The sequence below is a fragment of the Misgurnus anguillicaudatus genome, chromosome 7, assembly GCF_027580225.2.
Source record: "Misgurnus anguillicaudatus chromosome 7, ASM2758022v2, whole genome shotgun sequence".
Classification (NCBI taxonomy): domain Eukaryota; kingdom Metazoa; phylum Chordata; class Actinopteri; order Cypriniformes; family Cobitidae; genus Misgurnus; species Misgurnus anguillicaudatus.
In genome coordinates this window covers 2,447,758-2,467,056 of record NC_073343.2, presented here as the reverse complement: position 1 = coordinate 2,467,056, position 19,299 = coordinate 2,447,758, and the positions used below count along the sequence as shown (strand labels likewise).

The following is a 19,299-nucleotide window of genomic DNA, read 5'->3' as shown; positions in this document are numbered from 1 at the left end:
AAGATTACTTTTAAGAGACGTTGGAACTGAAGATGCTCAAAACTTCCTGCAGATGCATCTGTTGATCCACAACTGCAGATGTCAATTTCAAATTAATCGAATGTAAAATCTGAGATCATTCAAATATTTTAGAAAATAATTTAATTGTTAATTTAATTAACAATACCAAACATTAAAATCATATAAAATCTCATTTAAGATCTGTGTAGTGACACATACACTCACCTAAAGGATTATTAGGAACACCTGTTCAATTTCTCATTAATGCAATAATCTAATCAAATAAATCACATGGCAGTTGCTTTAATGCATTTAGGGGTGTGGTCCTGGTCAAGACAATCTCCTGAACTCCAAACTGAATGTCAGAATGGAAAAGAAAGGTGATTTAAGCAATTTTGAACGTGGCATGGTTGTTGGTGCCAGATGAGCCGGTTTGAGTATTTCACAATCTGCTCAGTTACTGGGATTTTCACGCACAACAATTTCTAGAGTTTACAAAGAATGGTGTGAAAAGGGAAAAACATCCAGTAGGTGGCAGTCCTGTGGGCGAGAATGCCTTGTTGATGCTAGAGGTCAGAGGAGAATGGGCTGAATGATTCAAGCTGATAGAAGAGCAAATTTTACTGAAATCATCACTCGTTACAACCGAGGTATGCAGCAAAGCATTTGTGAAGCCACAACACGCACAACCTTGAGATGGATGGGCTACAACAGGAAGACCCCATCGGGTACCACTCATCTCCACTACAAATAGGAAAAAGAGGCTACAATTTGCACAAGCTCACCAAAATTAGACAGTTGAAGACTGGAAAAATGTTGCCTTGTCTGAGGAGTCTCGATTTCTGTTGAGGCATTCAGATGGTAGAGTCAGAATTCGGCATAAACAGAATGAGAACATGGATCCATCATGCCTTGTTACCACTGTGCAGGCTGGTGGTGGTGGTGTAATGGTGTAGGGGATGTTTTCTTGGCACACTTTAGGCCCCTTAGTGCCAATTGGGCATTGTTTAAATGCCACAGCCTACCTGAGCATTGTTTCTGACCATGTCCATCCCTTTATGACCACCATGTACCCATCCTCTGATGGCTACTTCCAGCATGATATTGCACCATGTCACAAAGCTTGAAGCATTTCAAATTGGTTTCTTGAACATGACAATGAGTTCACTGTACTAAAATGGCCCCCACAGTCACCAGATCTCAACCCAATAAAGCATCTTTGGAATGTGGTGGAACGGGAGCTTCGTGCCCTGGATGTGCATCCCACAAATCTTCATAAACTGCAAGATGCTATTCTATCAATATAAGCCAACATTTCTAATGAATGCTTTCAGCAGCTTGTTGAATCAATGCCACGTATAATTAAGGCAGTTCTGAAGGCGAAAGGGGATCAAAAACAGTATTAGTATGGTGTTCCTAATAATCCTTTAGGTGAGTGTACATAGGCCTACATGCATTATTGATCTGCAAGATATGATCATAATAAGTTATTGTAAAGTGTTATACTTTTATTGTAAAATGTGCTTTAAAATTGCTTTTCACAAATAATTTACTTATTGCTTCTAAGGCACAGGTATTAATAAAACCACTAGTGGAAGTATCTTCTGCATCCATCTTGTGCATTGTGTTTACGTACATCCACATACTGTAGTTCATATCCGACTTTTCTCTTTTCACCCAATCAGTAAAGACCTTGTGAAGGGCCCTTAAAGCCTTTACTTAATGTGAAAAGACAGCTTAAGTTTTAAAGCAATCTAATCCTCTATGACAGCCTCAATCAACCCTACCAGTCTCTGATTGGTCCTTTCACTTGCTACTGACTAGTTGTGACTGAAAACTATGGGTGATGGATTTAAACAACACTCGGTTCGACAGCTGTTCAAAATACTGATATATATATATTTGAAAGAGCGCTTTCAACATTTTCATATTGAGATCCATCCGAAGAGAGCGCTTAACTTCACCTGCGCTTCAACAATTCACAGGCATGAGAGGAAAAGCCTCACTCACAGATGGGTCCCTGATCTTGCTGAGTAAATAGCGCTAGGCCCTCTGAGATTATAATACTCAACATGAAATTGTCTTACATAACACATTGTATTTTCACTACAGATGATTTAGTGTCCATCCAGAGAGGAGCAGCTCTTGCGTAATCGGCTCTGACCTCATGAGATTTACCCAGAAGCCCTCATTGCCGGAGCAAAGGTATCCCCTGGGATTAGAGCTGGTGCTTTAACCCGCAGCGAGACGCTTCACACTGTAGACGCATTAAACCCTGACAACACACAAGCCACTGAAATCAGTTACATGGTATTAGGCACTGACGCGTAGGAGTGTCCATATACAGTATTTCCTGTGATGGCAAAGAAGTTCATTACTGATTTAAATGAAAAGAAAAAAGTGAAAGCATGAATACTTCCTGCATTTAATTTAGTAACAATACATATTCTTTTCCCAAAATGATGACAAATTTATATACTTAATAAAATATATAAATAAATATTTGTGCATATTATACATTTTGTGCTTATAGGCTAACATGAATACAATATGCAAAACAACCATTTACATGCTTTTGTTGTAGTTTGTTGTGTATGCTAACATTTTTAGCAACTTTAAGGAGAAAATGTGTGTTATCAATCAAAAAAAAAGGTAAAAAGGTAATAAACTGATTATTAATTGACTGAAACACAAAAGGCTGTATGTGCTGTGTCACTAGTATCATACAATAAGAAATATCCATAAACAATAATGGCTTTCAAATTTCCCGTCTGCCACTGGTCGGACAAAAAAACTGTCCCACCACAAACCCATACAATTGAATAACACATCTGAACCAACAAATTGCTTACTTATGCTGTGTTCACAACAGCCGCGGTAGAGGCGTCAAGCGCGAGTGATTTCAATGTTAAGTCAATGTAAAGACGCGTTTACTCGCGTCCGGCGGTCTCGCGGAGCGAATGAGGCGTTTAGCGCTGCAGGGAATTGCGCGAGTTGAAAAATCTAAACTTTGGCAGAAAATCGCGGCACGTTAACCAATCAGGAGCTTGCTCTAGTAGTGATGTTATTACAAGAAGTTGCGGAAGCCCCTTATAGTTGTCTCTGCATATTGAGTTGGGATAATAGAAAATATATTAACACCCACACTTTAGCTTTAAGTTTAAATAATGAATTAAATTATTATTATTTTAATACTTAAATATGCATTGTAAAGAATTTTTTATTTATTTTTGAGTTAAAACTCTGCCCTATTTTAAGCGCAGGGCTCAAGTGCACTTAAGACATGTCCGAATCCACTTTTGCTAGTTTAACAGTGGGAAAAATGGTCTGTGCGCCTAGCACACAGTCTAAAAGAGTTGTTTCTATTCTTGTAATGAGTAATGGGTGTGTTTTGGGCGTAATGTGCAATAAACCAATAATAGTGTCATCTTCCATCCACTTTAAAAGCCAGTTGTGCTCGCGCCATGCTGTTTCACTGTTTACAAGACAGAGTTTGTAAGCGGCAAAACTGTAAGCTAAGGAAGAAGACCACCAGTTTAAAATGGATGTTAAAAATGCATTGTGTTTTATTAATTGAAATGGATAATTGTGCAATTTAAGCTTTTGTTCTCTTTACAAGTTGTTATTTCAGTCATGGAGTAATAAGTAAAATAAATAAGCCAATAAAATATGATGCATGATCACTGTAACAATAATTTACAAATATGCAAAAAAAAAAAGGTTTGCATAAGTTAAAATACTTAAAATACTATTTGTAACAAATAAGATAAAGATTTTACAAACGTGTGGAGATCCGCTTCGGCACTGGGACAGCACCCTAAGTGTTTTTAAAAAATATTATAATCTCACCAAATCCACAGGTACAAAGTCATCATATACTATAAATCCGTGGGGCAGCATTTAAAAAACATTTCAAAATAAATGCAATAATTCCACTTTTTAAAAGAAGGTATTTTTAAAAAATCAGCTTACCAGGCTACAGGTAAAGCAGGTCTTCATGCCTTTTAAAGTCCTGGAATCTGTCCTTATTTATGTCTCGTAGACACAATAATAATCTTTTACATTTTAATTAGGCTGTGAAAAGATTAATCGCGATTAATCGCATACAAAACAACCGTTTTTTTTTGCATAATTTATGTGTGTGCACTGTATATTTATATATATATATATATATATATATTTATATATATATATATATATATATATATATATATAAATATATATTTATATATATATATATATATATATATATATATATATATATATATATATATATATATATATATATATATATAAAAAATATATATATATATATATATTTATATATATATATATATATATATATATATATATATATAAATATATATATATATTTATATATTTTATATTATAAATAAAAAGATACCTAAATAGAATTTTTCTTAAATTCATATGTATGTGTGTATTTATATATACATAATATATACACACAGTGCAAACATATAAATTATGCAAAAAACGTTTATTTTGTATGCGACTAATCGCGATTAATCCCTTGACAGCCCTAATTTTAATCCTTTAATTTTTTATATTTAAATATGTTTGTGTGCTGCTGTGCGTCCATGTGTACACGCATTATCGTCCTGTTTATAGGCACATAATACTAACGTGCTTTTTAAATAACAAAAAATATAGCGCCATTGACTTTAGACCAGGTTTTAGTTGGTCAATGGCGTAGTCTATTGTAGTTGCCTCAAAATAGCAACGCGCCAACAATGCGCCTTAACACATCATCGCGCCCATAAGCGCAGAAATAGGTGCAAATGCATTTGCTATTTAAACAAGTTGCGCTGGACGTGAAAATGATAACTGCGTCAGGCTGAAACTACCAAAAAAAGCTTGCGCTTTGCGCTGCATTGCGCCGGGTGTATGACAGGGCCCATTATTTTGTTAAAAATGTTTGTGTCCTATATAGAAAAGCGTTTTCTCGCCATTACGCACAAATACATTGCATACATTGTATTTTGTGGACAATGGCTTAAAGGGATCATTCACCCAAATATTTTGCTATCATTACTCACCCATTGAAACACAAAAGAAGATATTTTAATAAATGATGGAAAGCAAGTACACAGTTGATGGTACACATTGACTTCCATAGTAAAAAAAACAAATACTTTGGGTGCCGTCAACTGTGTGCTTACCATCATTTATCAAAATATCTTCTTTTGTGTTCAACAAAATAAAGAAATTCCCCTTTTTGTAAAAAATAAATATGGATAAACATTAATTCCTTGTGGACAGGTAACACATTTTACATTTACGCATTTGGCAGACGTTTTTACCCAAAGCAACTTACAGTGGACTACAAGGTTTACATTTGTATAAGTATGTGTGTTCCCTGGGTCCGAGCCCATGACCTTTTTTTGCGCTGCCAACGCAATGCTCTACCACCGAGCTATACAGGAACACTATAACATTTACAGCTAGGTTAAGCAGTGCAAGTGTTTAATCCACAACACAAGTGTGTATTCATCTTCTGGATTGCAAAAGAGCAATAAGTAGCCCTTCAAACCCAGCAAACATGCAAGTCTGCATGAATCCTTCAGTCACAAAGTCACAGTAATGGGGTGGATTGATGTCTGCAGGTCTTCAATGAGGATGCGATTGAGTTCCATTAGGCACCGTCTGTCGGCTCCACCTTCTCTGATTTAAAAGTTTCCGGTTTCTTTGCACTTGCAATCGTACATCAAACACCTCTTCTATGGCTTTCTTGAAACAGTGGAAATTGTAGTCAATGAGTCCTGTGTGACACAAGACGGATATAATCAAAACGCATTACGTTCCTCAATTGCATTACTACGCAAACGTACTTTGAATTAAGTTTGCCAAGCGGGGTGACAACTAGCTGTGTTTGTTTTATTCAAAGAACCGAGACGTGATTTAGCTTTGATCCAGTGGAAAAAATCTACATAAAACATTTACCAACATCTACTTTGAAGGCTGCCGTAAAACACCGCCTGATGTCATCAGAGATTTTATGAACCCAGAAATAATGAAATATTGAGTATAACAGGAAATTGAGTGACGTGAGTTAAGACACCTAGAACAACTCTATTAACTTGAAGGTGAGAAAAAAAATATACATTGGTAGTAAATTTTGTTATATTATTGTATGTTGGCCAGATTAGATGAATCAGACTTTATTAATAAGGCTGAACAACGGGCTAACAACTCCAGCAGTGAGACTGCATATAGTATTAGTAAACCAAATTGTATTTTTCCGTACATTATAACGCCTCCCATAATAAAAAAGTAGTGCCACAAACATTTAACTTACCATTAAAAGAGTTGTAGCCTTCTAGATGCTGTGCTTTTGTTTAGTCAATTTATTTACAGTTTTGTAGCTGTTTTTGTCATTTTATTACTTTTTAGTGGGCCTATAATATTAAGTTTATTTGATATTATTTATATTAATTATGTTTCAGTTTTTAATTACACTATAATCCACTGCGCCGTTTTGCGCGAAAATAAAAAACGGCACAGCACTGTAATACTTTGCTGTTATAATTTTTTTTTGTTAAAGTTGCAGTATGTAATTTTTAGAAGGATCTTTTCACAGACATGCAAAATAATTAGCGATGCACCGATAAGGAAATTTTGACCGATACCGATAACCAATAACTCTTTATATTTGGGGGCCGATAACCGATATATATAGGCCCATAAATAATCACATTAATTTCACAACGAAAAACTCCCAGACCGCGGACATCTTGTCTTTGCGCTAGACTAGCATACTCTTCTTAAGCCCGCAACATGTGTCATCTTCGTGCTATGTCACAGAAAGCACCAATCAAAACTCCACATGGCCAGCAATGAGCAAGTAAAGTGGTTCAACAAACCAAAATAATCCATAATTTATCGGCTTTCATTTATCGGCCTAATTTTGCTATCAGACCGATAACCGATAATATTCAAAATAAGCAGTTATCGGCCGATAAAGATACAAACTGTTTTAACAAAGCCAGTAGAGACATAAGGATAAAGGATGTTTTGAAACAACAAAAAAAATTCAATATTATTTTAAATAGGATGTACGTTGGCAATATTACAGTAACTTGTTGTAGGTTCGTCGGACTGTTATATTTATAGTGTATACAAATTTTAACTCTTTCCCCGCCATTGACGAGTTATCTCATAAACATCTCATACATTTGCATAAATGTTTATGCTAATCTGCAATACCACGATTATCCACTAGATGGCTTACCCAGTTTATGAAAAAACTGAAAACAAAACGTTATTTACCAATTTTGAACTCTGTTTATGTTTTAATAATCGTTCTAAATCTGACCTTTAACAAAACTCCTTTACAAAAATGCAATTATTTCAGCTTTTTGCTAAAAAATATTTTTAAAGAAAAATACCCATATTAAAGAGTTTATAAGCAAAGAAAAATATATAGATAGGTTGAAAGTTTTGTTTATTTGTTTGAAAGCAGATGATCTGTTCTTTCATTTGATATTTGTATGTTTATATATTTTTAGAAGAACATTTTCCTGGAAGGCATTTTGTGAAACTCTTGTGAAAATCACAAAAAAATGCTGGCGGGCAACTTTTCATTAAGAGGCTGGCGGTGAATGAGTTAATAAGATTTATATTAGAAACACATCGAAAATAATTGTAAGATTGTTAAATATAAAGATGACTGAATTAATGGCAACAACGTCAAATTTAAAGCATTTCAATAACTGGGTGTGCATTTTAATTTATACAAAATATTAAATTAATAATTAAAAACTGAGAAATACATTCATAAAGTTTCAGATGACGCACTCCCTAACAGTCACGAAATTCCTTGCATGGAATTTAATTCCCATTAGCCACCTAAGGATTTCAGTCATTATCACTGTTTCATATCAGTGCTGCTTTATACCAGCAGCTTCTCATTTTAACTGATGAAAGTCAATGTACTGTAGCTGTAAAGAATAAAACAGCTTACGAGCAAAATCTGACAGAGATCTTTATTATTGCTCATTTTGAATCGGCTCCATTAGAACCGCTACATAAAAGTTGTCTTTTAAACAAGGCCTTTAATCAGTATTGGTGCATCTGTCATATTGTGTGGGGTTTCTAAGGCTTTGCGGTTCAAAATATGATTTTGTTTGCTATTTGCTGTTTTTGTTTTTATGCTTTGATGATGCTGGGTGATTTCTTACTAGCCCAAATCAAAAGAGCCCACCCTCAAGTCTCTGTGAAATTCTGATCCTTAGACAAGGCTTGGGTCTTCAATTACATGTATAAACCTATGGGATTATGACCCATTTTATGGTCCACCAGGCAAAAGTGTAGGTCTGATCCCCTAGTAAAAGTAATTATTTAGTATAGGAAACACATATTGACTATTAACCCTAGCATTTTGTTTAATAAACTACTAATTTAGTGCTTATTTATACTTGGTATGCTATCTGAAGTAGCTTTTAAGTGTAGATATGGCACCGAAGGATTAAGGCATGTAGAATATGTTCATGCAGAATAAGGCATTAATATGTGGTAATAAACAGCCAATGTGTTCAAATCCATATGAGCAATAGCAAAATAGTAATGATTTGACCAGCAAGCATAGCTAAATAATATTTATGGGTGTCCAGAAAGTACCCATACCTTTCTTCTCGAAACTCTCCTCTCTTATGAAACACACCAGAGCAAGAAATTTGGTGACCTCCTTTAGGTACATGACTGTTGTGTTGTTTAGGTGAATTATGGCCATTGACTCTTTATCATAAGGAGTTCCCATCTCATCTCCAGTCAACCTATAAGAGAAATCAGAAAGAAAAACACTTTATACGTTGCTGGTATGTTGAGGACACAGAGTAGTATGCATTACTGTTTAACCAAGAATCCACTTCCTGATTTAGCTTAATAAGAACATAATGTATAAAGTAGAAAAATAATCTTTAGATTCAGAAGTGCAGAACAGATGTTGACTCATATTGCAATTATCAAAATGAGCAGATGCCCTGTTTATAATCCGCCGATTTGATTTTTTAGCCAAACAAACTTGCACGGACGTTTAAATATATAAATATTTTCACACACACATGCTTTTCAAATTGCTGAAAAGAGGATGAATAAATAGAGCTGGCATCATAAAGGGTGCAATTTAAAGCTTCCTCACACTGAGAACACTGATCGATGCAAACGTGGTAAACAGGAAACAAATCAGATATCATTAAAGCTCAAGTGTGTTATTTTTGTGCCACTGGCGTCGTCAAACAGAGCTGTGAAAAGAAAACATTGATTGTATTTAAAAAGGTTTTGCTATTTATTTGTAATTTATTGGTTGGACGAACAGACAGCCACGCCCCATACGTTGAGCTTCATACTGTAAGAGTTAAGTATTTACATTCTTAGGAGAAATCAACAAAGACTGGCTCACTTACAGTTGAAAATAAAGATAAGTTATGAAAAAGTATAACACACTGACATACTTTTTAAAACAATTAAGACACAATATGTAATATTCCCTGCTAGAGGTCACAAAACAATAATAAGTGAGTGAGTGTTGAAGGATGGGAGGTGTAGTCTTCACGTTCACTTCAGATGGAAATGTTCACGGATGATGTATAGAAATAATAAAGTTTTATAACCGTTATTGTTCTGTTCTTAACAATAAGAATAGAAACAAGAAAAATATAAATAAGCATAGTTTAGTTTCAGAATATAAACATGCTTCCTTTACTCAGCATTTCTTCATTCTAAAATGTTCTAGGAATATGCATTTCCTTTTGTTTATATTTAGGTCATGAACCATGGTCATTTTATGATCGCGCTGTTCTTTTTGTCCTATTGCGTGATCCGTAGTTGAGAAGTAATCTCTCATGCTTTCATTTGCGTTCCCGCAGTTTTCCTCTAGTGCGTTACATTCACGGTGCTTCTTTCGTGTCTATCCTCTTCTCATGTCTGACGTAGCATCGTCGGTATGTATCATTTGTTTTGTGAGATTATTCCGGAAGTATTATGTTGTTTTTGATGATAATTTACGTGTGTAAAGTGTAATCTGAGGATGTTTTGAAAGTGCGTGAATTACGTATACGCTAGCTCTCACGTGTTTATTTGTTAACGAGCTGCACGGTAAAGATGTTATAATGTCGTGAATGTAGTTCACGTTAGTATTTATTTTAGTACTTTGTTTAGTATTTTCATATGTATCTCTTTTTAGTTTTAAAATGAGTACAAACGGAAAAACAACAGTTATTGTGCAATTTGCTTTTATTTATGGGTAATTTGTCATTGCTTTTTTGTGTGTTGCAGTTTTACTATTTTCCTTGTAACTCCATTAAACCTGTGGAATTAAATCAAGCTTCAGAGTCATGGGGTTGGGAAAAAGTTTAGCTGGCTGTCAAGATATAAAGTAGACATATCGAGGACGGCACAGTAAAACGACGTCTATCAAGCAAGCGAGGTGAAAGAGATCAAGTTGGAAGCTAGCCAAACATGTCTTCTCACGCATCCAGGGGACAGTCAACGGACCATACTCTACAGCCAAGTGCTACTGCAGCAACGCACGCCACAGAGCTACAGGCTGCAGAACAGAGTCTGCATGGAAATATAGCAGCACAAGAGAACCCATACAGTGCATCAATAAGGACACGCTCGCAAGCATGTTGTTCAGTGAGATCCAGTTCATCATCAGTGGGGTCTGCAGCAGTCAGAGCAAGAGCGAAGGCTGAGGCAGCAAAGGCACGCCTATGCTATGCTGAAGAGGAAGCAAATCTGAGGCTACAACAAGCTAAGTTGGAAGTGTCTATAGAAATGCTAAAACATAAAAAAGAGACTGCAGCAGCCATTGCTGAAGCAGAGGCATTTGAAGCAGCTGCTGATGTAAAGAGTGAGAAACATAGTTGTGACCTGAACAAAGACTCTGTTCCTTTAGAAGCCTCACAACGTACAAAGCAGTATGTGCTTGATCAACTAAAAGAAAGGGATTCAGAACTTAAGTCATGTGAAAACGGTGACGCATCAGCAAAGAGAGAGTCGGTCACTAACCACAACGTGTCACCTCCACCACTAAAGCCTGAATCCAGTCCCTTCTATCCGCAACAGAACAATACTGCTTCTCATCATCTCACCTCACAGCAGCCTTGCATCAGCACATACGAGGGCAGTCACAAGCCATTTAACAGGACTCCTGAAGACGTTCGTCTATCTCACATCAAGTCCAGTGGTGAGCATGCTTCTCCTACACACCACTTTAGAAAACAAAATCACGACATCCACCCTCCTCCCGCACAACATGCCATACGGACAGATTTCTATGACTGCAGCTCATACATAAATGATGGTGGCTCACACGTAAATGACTTTGTCAGGTATCTAGCTCGCCGTGAGCTTGTGGCTACAGGCCTGCTTCAATTCAATGACAAACCCCAAAATTACAGAGCATGGAAGCGTTCCTTTTTGACTGCCGTCAGAGGCCTTAACCTGGAGCCGAGTGAGGAGATGGATCTTCTGTTAAAGTGGCTTGGAAAGGAGTCAGCAGAACATATTGAGCAGATAAGAGCAATACATGTTAATCGGCCAGAAGCAGGACTGGCCATGGCATGGGAAAGACTAGACCTTACGTATGGCTCAGCTGAAGCAGTAGAAAATGCTCTGTTCAAACGCATTGACAGTTTTCCAAAAATAATAAACCGAGATGGACCTAAGCTGACAAAGCTGGGTGATCTACTAATGGAACTGCAGGCCGCTAAGGCTGAAGGGGACTTACCAGGCCTGGCTTTCCTTGACACAGCAAGAGGTGTCAACCCGATCGTACAGAAACTCCCGTTTCGTCTACAGGAAAAGTGGGTGGTAGCTGGTGCAGCATACAAGCATCAAAACCAGGTGAACTATCCTCCCTTTTGCTTCTTTGTCGATTTTGTCATCCAGCAGGCTCGTATTGCCAATGATCCAAGCTTTAGCCTCAGCACCAATACAGACATAGCCCCCAGGACAGAGAGGATAGCGTGGAAGCCGAACAGGCAACGGGAGGTCTCCGTCCACAAGACAGAGGTATCACCCAGAGCCACATTTGACACGGGTGAGTCTCCTACAAAACCTGACGGCAGCGAAAAACTGTGTTTGTTACATAAAAAGCCACACCCTCTTCGGAAGTGCCGGGCGTTCAGAGAGAAGCCCATTGACGAGCGCAAAACACTCCTCAAAGAAAACAATGTGTGCTTTAAATGTCTGTCTTCCTCGTCTCACATAGCAAAGAACTGCAAACTCAATGTCCAGTGTTTCGAATGTAAAAGCAACAGGCACAACACCGCGCTCCACCCTGGTCCCGCGCCCTGGCAGCAGGAAGCTGGCCCTGCTTCTGAGCACGGCGGGGAGGGAGATGAAGCTTCAGCGCAGTCTCAGGTCACCAACAAATGCACAAAAGTCTGCGGAGGTGAACTCACAGATCGCTCCTGCTCGAAAATATGCCTTGTTAAGGTGTTCCCAGCTGGCCACAGAGAAAAAGCCATGACGTTGTATGCAGTTATGGACGAGCAAAGCAATAGGTCACTGGTTCGCTCACAGTTCTTCGAAATGTTCCATGACCAAAGCCCAAGTGCTCCTTACACACTGAGAACATGTGCTGGAGTGAAGCAATCAGCAGGGAGAAGGGCCAGTGGCTATGAGGTGGAGTCTCTAGATGGAGCTGTTCGCATCCCATTGCCAAGCCTCATAGAATGTAACGACATACCAAACAACAGAGAGAACCCCCGAAGTAGCTCTTCATCACGTTCATCTAAGGTCAGTTGCACACCTCATCCCAGACATTGATCCGCAAGCCCCTATCATGCTTCTCTTAGGACGGGACATTATCAGAGTGCACAAAGTCCGCAAACAGGTGAATGGCCCTCACAACCTGCCTTACGCACAGAAGTTAGACCTGGGGTGGGTCATTGTTGGAAATGTATGCCTAGGTAATGTTCACAGGCCACTGACAATTAGCACGTTCCACACAAACATTACAGAGCGGCAACGACCAACTCCCTTTAATGCATGCCCCAATGTGTTCCGTGTGAAGGAGAGGTTCAGTGACACCCAAGCCACCAGTGAGCCCCCAGCATATCTTGAGGACCAGCCTATCTGCGAAACCGACCACCTTGGATGCACAGTGTTCAGGCGGAACAAGGACGACAACCAGGTGGCTCCCTCCATTCAAGATACAAAGTTCATGGAGATAATGGATGAGGGACTGCAAAAAGACTCAAATAACAGTTGGGTGGCTCCATTATCCTTTAAGAACCCACGTCCACGGCTCCCAGACAACAGACAACAGGCCCTGAGGCGTCTCATGTCTCTGAAACGTAACTTTGATAAAAAGCCTGAGATGAGAGGCCACTTTCTCTCCTTCATGGACAACATGTTTCGGAACGGTCATGCAGAGTTGGCCCCCCCTCTCAGCTCGGATGAAGAAAGGTGGTACTTACCAACATTTGGGGTGTATCATCCGAAAAAGCCTAAGAAAATCCGTGTGGTGTTCGATTCCAGCGCCCAATACAATGGCGTATCACTCAACAACGTGCTGTTAACTGGACCTGACCTCAATAACACACTACTGGGAGTGCTGATGCGGTTCAGAAGAGAGGCCATCGCAGTCACAGCCGACATAGAACAGATGTTCTATTGCTTCCGGGTAAGAGAAAAGGACCGTAACTTCTTACGTTTTCTTTGGTTCGAGAACAACGACCTCTCAAAAGCCATCGTGGATTACCGCATGAATGTCCACGTCTTTGGCAATAGCCCTTCACCAGCAGTGGCTATTCATGGTCTACACAAGTCTGTCCAAGGAAACGAATTCCATGTCGACCCAGATGTGCAGCACTTTGTGTTGCATGACTTCTATGTCGATGATGGGCTGAAGTCCCTGCCCACAGCTCAAGCTGCTATCAGCCTGTTAAAAAGGACACAGGATGTGCTCTCTAAATCAAATCTGAGACTTCACAAGATTGCAGCGAACAACAAAGAGGTCATGGACTCCTTTCCATCCAGTGACCACGGGAGTGACCTCAAAGACCTTGACCTCGATGCAGACGCACTGCCATTGCAGCGCAGCCTCGGGCTTGATTGGAATCTCAAGACAGACTGTTTCCTTTTTAATGTCTCGAGTGAAATCAAGCCCTACACACGGCGGGGTGTCCTGTCCACGATCAATAGTCTCTATGACCCGCTAGGATTCGTTGCGCCCATCACAGTCCAAGGCAAGGCTATCCTGCGAGAGCTCACGACGGAGAACGTTGACTGGGACGCACCCTTACCTCCTGCAATGAAAGATGCCTGGACGTCATGGAGAGCCTCTCTGTCTGAGCTTGCCAAGCTTTCCATTCCAAGGTGCTAGACAGAAGCCTCACCATCAGCAGCGGTAAGAAGAGAACTGTGTGTGTTCTGTGATGCGTCAGTCAAAGCTATCGGTGCTGTGTGCTATCTAAAAGTGACAGACAGTAATGGCAACAACCAGATTGGATTTGTAATGGGAAAAGCCAAGCTGGCCCCCCGCCCTGAACACACAGTGCCAAGACTTGAACTCTGCGCTGCAGTGCTTGCTGTTGAGTTAGCAGACCTGGTCTCAACAGAACTAGATCTACAGCTTGATGCTGTAACCTACTACTCGGACAGTAAAGTAGTTCTGGGCTATATTTGCAATGAGACTAGGCGCTTTTATGTCTATGTCAGCAACCGAGTGTTACGCATCCGAAGATCATGCCGTCCAGACCAGTGGCGTTATGTGCCTACAGACATGAACCCTGCAGATCACGCAACACGTTCCGTCCCTGCTAGCCAATTGAAACACACCAACTGGTTAAGTGGGCCCAAATTTCTCTCCAAGCCAGAGCCCAGCATTTCTGAGAGCACTTATGACCTTGTGGACCCAAGCTCAGACCCAGAAATCCGCCCCCTGGTGTCTGCCTTAAGCACTGCAGCCTCAAACCAGCAACTGGGTTCACAACGCTTTGCAAAGTTCTCTACCTGGAAGTCATTAACTCGTGCATTCACTCGCCTCATTCACATAGTTTGTCATTTCAAGACAGCTCACAGAGAGAACACAGCATGCAAAGGCTGGCATTACTGCAAAGCTGAATTTACAGTTGAGGAATCTGAGAAAGCGTCAGCTGTAATCATCCAAGCAGTTCAAAAGGAAGTCTACAGCCAAGAGATAAAGTGCATTCAAAAACATGAAAGGATGCCAAAAACAAGCCCTCTCAGAAATCTGGATCCGTTCATTGACACACTTGGCTTTCTCAGAGTTGGAGGCTGGCTTCATTATTCAAGTGTTGATCAGGGTGAAAAGACTCCTCTTATTATTCCTGGCCAGCATCACATCGCCACTTTGCTTATCAAACACCACCACAAACAAGTCCAGCATCAAGGCCGTCACTTCACTGAAGGGGCAGTCCATTCTGCTGGCCTTTGGATAGTTGGAGGAAAGAAAAAAGTAAGCAGCATCATTCACCACTGTATAACATGCAGAAGGCTCAGAGCTCCTCTCGGTATCCAGAAAATGGCTAATATGCCAGCTGATCGTCTTTCAACAGATCCTCCATTCTCTAATGTAGGTCTTGATGTGTTCGGCCCATGGATTGTCTCCTCGCGGAAAACCAGAGGCGGCTGCGCTCAAAGTAAAAGGTGGGCAGTGATTTTTACGTGCATGAGCATAAGAGCTGTGCACATTGAAGTCATAGAATCCCTCGACACATCTAGCTTTATCAACGCGCTACGGCGTTTCCTTTCAGTGCGTGGGCCGGTCAAAAACATTTGTTCCGACCGCGGCACGAACTTTATTGGTGCCTGTAAGGAACTGAAGATAACCTCAAACATTGACAGCACTGCCGTAAAGACTTTTCTCTCAGACAAGGGTTGCATCTGGTCTTTTAATCCCCCACATGCATCCCATTGGGGTGGATCATGGGAGAGAATGATAGGGCTGGCAAGAAGGATTCTGGATGCAATGTTTCTCCAGCTGAAGGACAAGCTCACCCACGAGGTGCTAGTGACTTTCATGGCAGAAGTCGCAGCGATCATCAACGCCAGGCCACTTGTTCCAGTGACTATGGACCCTGATGACTCGTTTGTTCTCACGCCATCTGCTCTTCTCACACAAAAGACAAACAGTGTGCCTGCTCCTGCTGGTGAGTTTGGAGTTTCAGACCTCTACAAGTCCCAGTGGAGGCAGGTTCAGCAGCTCTCCAACACCTTCTGGGACCGTTGGAGGAAACAATTCCTCCCAACACTGCAGGCCCGCAAGAAATGGCAGTCCACTCAGCCAAACATTCAGCCTGGAAGCGTTGTTCTCCTTAAGAACATTCAAGCACCTAGGAATGAATGGCCTCTTGGACTAATTACTCAGGCCTTCCCTAGCAAGGATGGAAAAGTACGCCAGGTTGAGGTAAAGATTATCAAACCAGGAGGGTCTAGCCTCTTTCTCAGGCCAGTCAATGAAATTGTTCTCCTTCTGCCTCCAGAGGCACAGTAAATGGACTGTTTAGTAAATGGACTGTTTAGTAAATGGACTGTTTAGTAAATGGACTGTTAAAAAAAAAAAAAAAAAAAGGAACTGTGCATGGACTGTTGGGTGACGTGTGTCCACGTCAGACGGGGAGTGTTCTGTTCTTAACAATAAGAATAGAAACAAGAAAAATATAAATAAGCATAGTTTAGTTTCAGAATATAAACATGCTTCCTTTACTCAGCATTTCTTCATTCTAAAATGTTCTAGGAATATGCATTTCCTTTTGTTTATATTTAGGTCATGAACCATGGTCATTTTATGATCGCGCTGTTCTTTTTGTCCTATTGCGTGATCCGTAGTTGAGAAGTAATCTCTCATGCTTTCATTTGCGTTCCCGCAGTTTTCCTCTAGTGCGTTACATTCACGGTGCTTCTTTCGTGTCTATCCTCTTCTCATGTCTGACGTAGCATCGTCGGTATGTATCATTTGTTTTGTGAGATTATTCCGGAAGTATTATGTTGTTTTTGATGATAATTTACGTGTGTAAAGTGTAATCTGAGGATGTTTTGAAAGTGCGTGAATTACGTATACGCTAGCTCTCACGTGTTTATTTGTTAACGAGCTGCACGGTAAAGATGTTATAATGTCGTGAATGTAGTTCACGTTAGTATTTATTTTAGTACTTTGTTTAGTATTTTCATATGTATCTCTTTTTAGTTTTAAAATGAGTACAAACGGAAAAACAACAGTTATTGTGCAATTTGCTTTTATTTATGGGTAATTTGTCATTGCTTTTTTGTGTGTTGCAGTTTTACTATTTTCCTTGTAACTCCATTAAACCTGTGGAATTAAATCAAGCTTCAGAGTCATGGGGTTGGGAAAAAGTTTAGCTGGCTGTCAAGATATAAAGTAGACATATCGAGGACGGCACAGTTATGTTGTAACTAGGCCTGCGTTAATAACGCGTTAACGTAAATTAATTTTAACAACACGCAACAATTTTATTAACGTGCAATTAACGCAACTTGCAATTTCTGACCCTAGGCCTAGCACATGGTTGGGTAAATTATTGGTGCCAGACGGGCCGGTCTGAGTATTTCACAATCTGCTCAGTTACTGGGATTTTCACATACAACCATTTCTAGGGTTTACAAAGAATGGTGTGAAAAGGGAAAAAACATCCAGTAGGTGGCAGTCCTGTGGGCGAAAATACCTTGTTGATGCTAGAGGTCAGAGGAGAATGAGCCGAATGATTCAAGCAAGAGAAGAGCAACTTTGACTGAAATAACCACTCGTTACAACCGAGGTATGCAGCAAAGCATTTGTGAAGCCACAACACGCACAACCTTGAGGTGGATGGGCTACAACAGCTGAAGACCCCACCGGGTACCACTCATCTCCACTACGAATAGGAAAACAAGGCTAGAATTTGCACAAGCTCACCAAAATTGGACAGTTGAAGATTGGAAAAATGTTGTCTGGTCTGATGAGTCTCGATTTCTGTTGAAATCTGTGACATTCAGATGGTAGAGTCAGAATTTGGCGTAAACAGAATGAGAACATGGATCCATCATGCCTTGTTACCACTGTGCAGGCTGATGGTGGTGGTGTAATGGTGTGGGGGATGTTTTCTTGGCACACTTTAGGCCCCTTAGTGCCAATTGGGCATCGTTCAGATGCCACGGCCTACCTGAGCATTGTTTCTGACCATGTCCATCCCTTTTTGACCACCATGTACCCATCCTCTGATGGCTACTTCCAGCAGGATAATGTCACAAAGCTCTAATCATTTCAAATTGGTTTCTTGAACATGACAATGAGTTCACTGTACTAAAATGGCCCCCCACAGTCACCAGATCTCAACCCAATAGAGCATCTTTGGGATGTGGTGGAACGTGAACTTCGTGCCATGGATGTGCATCCCACAAATCTCCATCAACTGCAAGATGCTATTCTATCAATATGGGCCAACATTTCTAAAGAATGCTTTCAGCACCTTGTTGAATCAATGCCACGTACAATTAAGCCAGTTCTGAAGGCGAAAGGGGGTCAAACACAGTATTAGTATGGTGTTCCTAAAATTCCTTTAGGTGAGTGTATATACATACATATATACAGTATATAACATATACACAAGTACAGTCATGGCCAAGAGCTTTTCTCACAGAAAAGTATTGCAATTACACATGTTTTGCTATACACGTTTATTTCGTTTGTGTGTATTGGAACAACACAAAAAAACAGAGGAAAAAAAGCAAATTTTACATAATTTTACACAAAACTCAAAAAATGGGCCGGACAAAATTATTGGCACCCTTAACTTAATATGTGGTTGCACACCCTTGGATTAAATAACTAAAATCAATCGTTTCCTATTTACAGTTTCAGAAGTAACAACATAAACAAACGGCTTTTGTGGAACACGCGAAACTTCCGGTAAACTCCGCTAAAAATCAAAAACAACAAAGTTCTTTTAAAGTTTATTTATATAACAAGCAAAATAAACAACACATAGAATAACCAGGAATTGTTATTTTTGACAAGATATTTGTTCAAGAGTTCAGTTTAGCAACTAGTTAACAACAAACAGAGGCCGGTAGTAAAGTTCCGCTCAGACGTGTAATCGCATCACTGCCCGCGCGTCCGATGAAACCGTCTATAACCATCAATAAGCTTCTTAAACCTTTCACATAGAATTTTGGACCACTCTTCCTTTGCAAGCTGCTCCAGGTCTCTCATATTGGAAGGGCGCCTTTTCCCAACAGCAATTTTTAAATCTTTTCACAGGTGTTCAATGGGATTTAGATCTGGACACTTCAGAACTTTCCAGCGCT

The 19,299-nt window shown here is 39.8% G+C and overlaps 1 protein-coding gene across 3 annotated transcripts in view; it reads right to left on the bottom strand.

The window, feature by feature from the left end:
* Positions 1 to 1,458: 1,458 nt before the first annotated feature.
* The window catches only part of rragd (ras-related GTP binding D), a 29,767-nt gene continuing 11,926 nt past the window's right edge, over positions 1,459 to 19,299 (bottom strand). The window contains exons 6-7 of one of the 3 annotated variants that reach the window (XM_055172402.2): positions 8,647 to 8,795; positions 1,459 to 2,275 (exon numbers count right to left, since the gene is read on the bottom strand). In XM_055172402.2, coding sequence (XP_055028377.2) covers positions 2,253 to 2,275; positions 8,647 to 8,795 — 172 coding nt within the window. In that variant the 3' untranslated portion in view covers positions 1,459 to 2,252. Of the gene's footprint in view, positions 2,276 to 4,482; positions 5,784 to 7,683; positions 8,345 to 8,646; positions 8,796 to 19,299 lie in introns of those variants that run through there. The other 2 variants (XM_055172401.2, XM_073869269.1) reach the window with 2 other exon arrangements.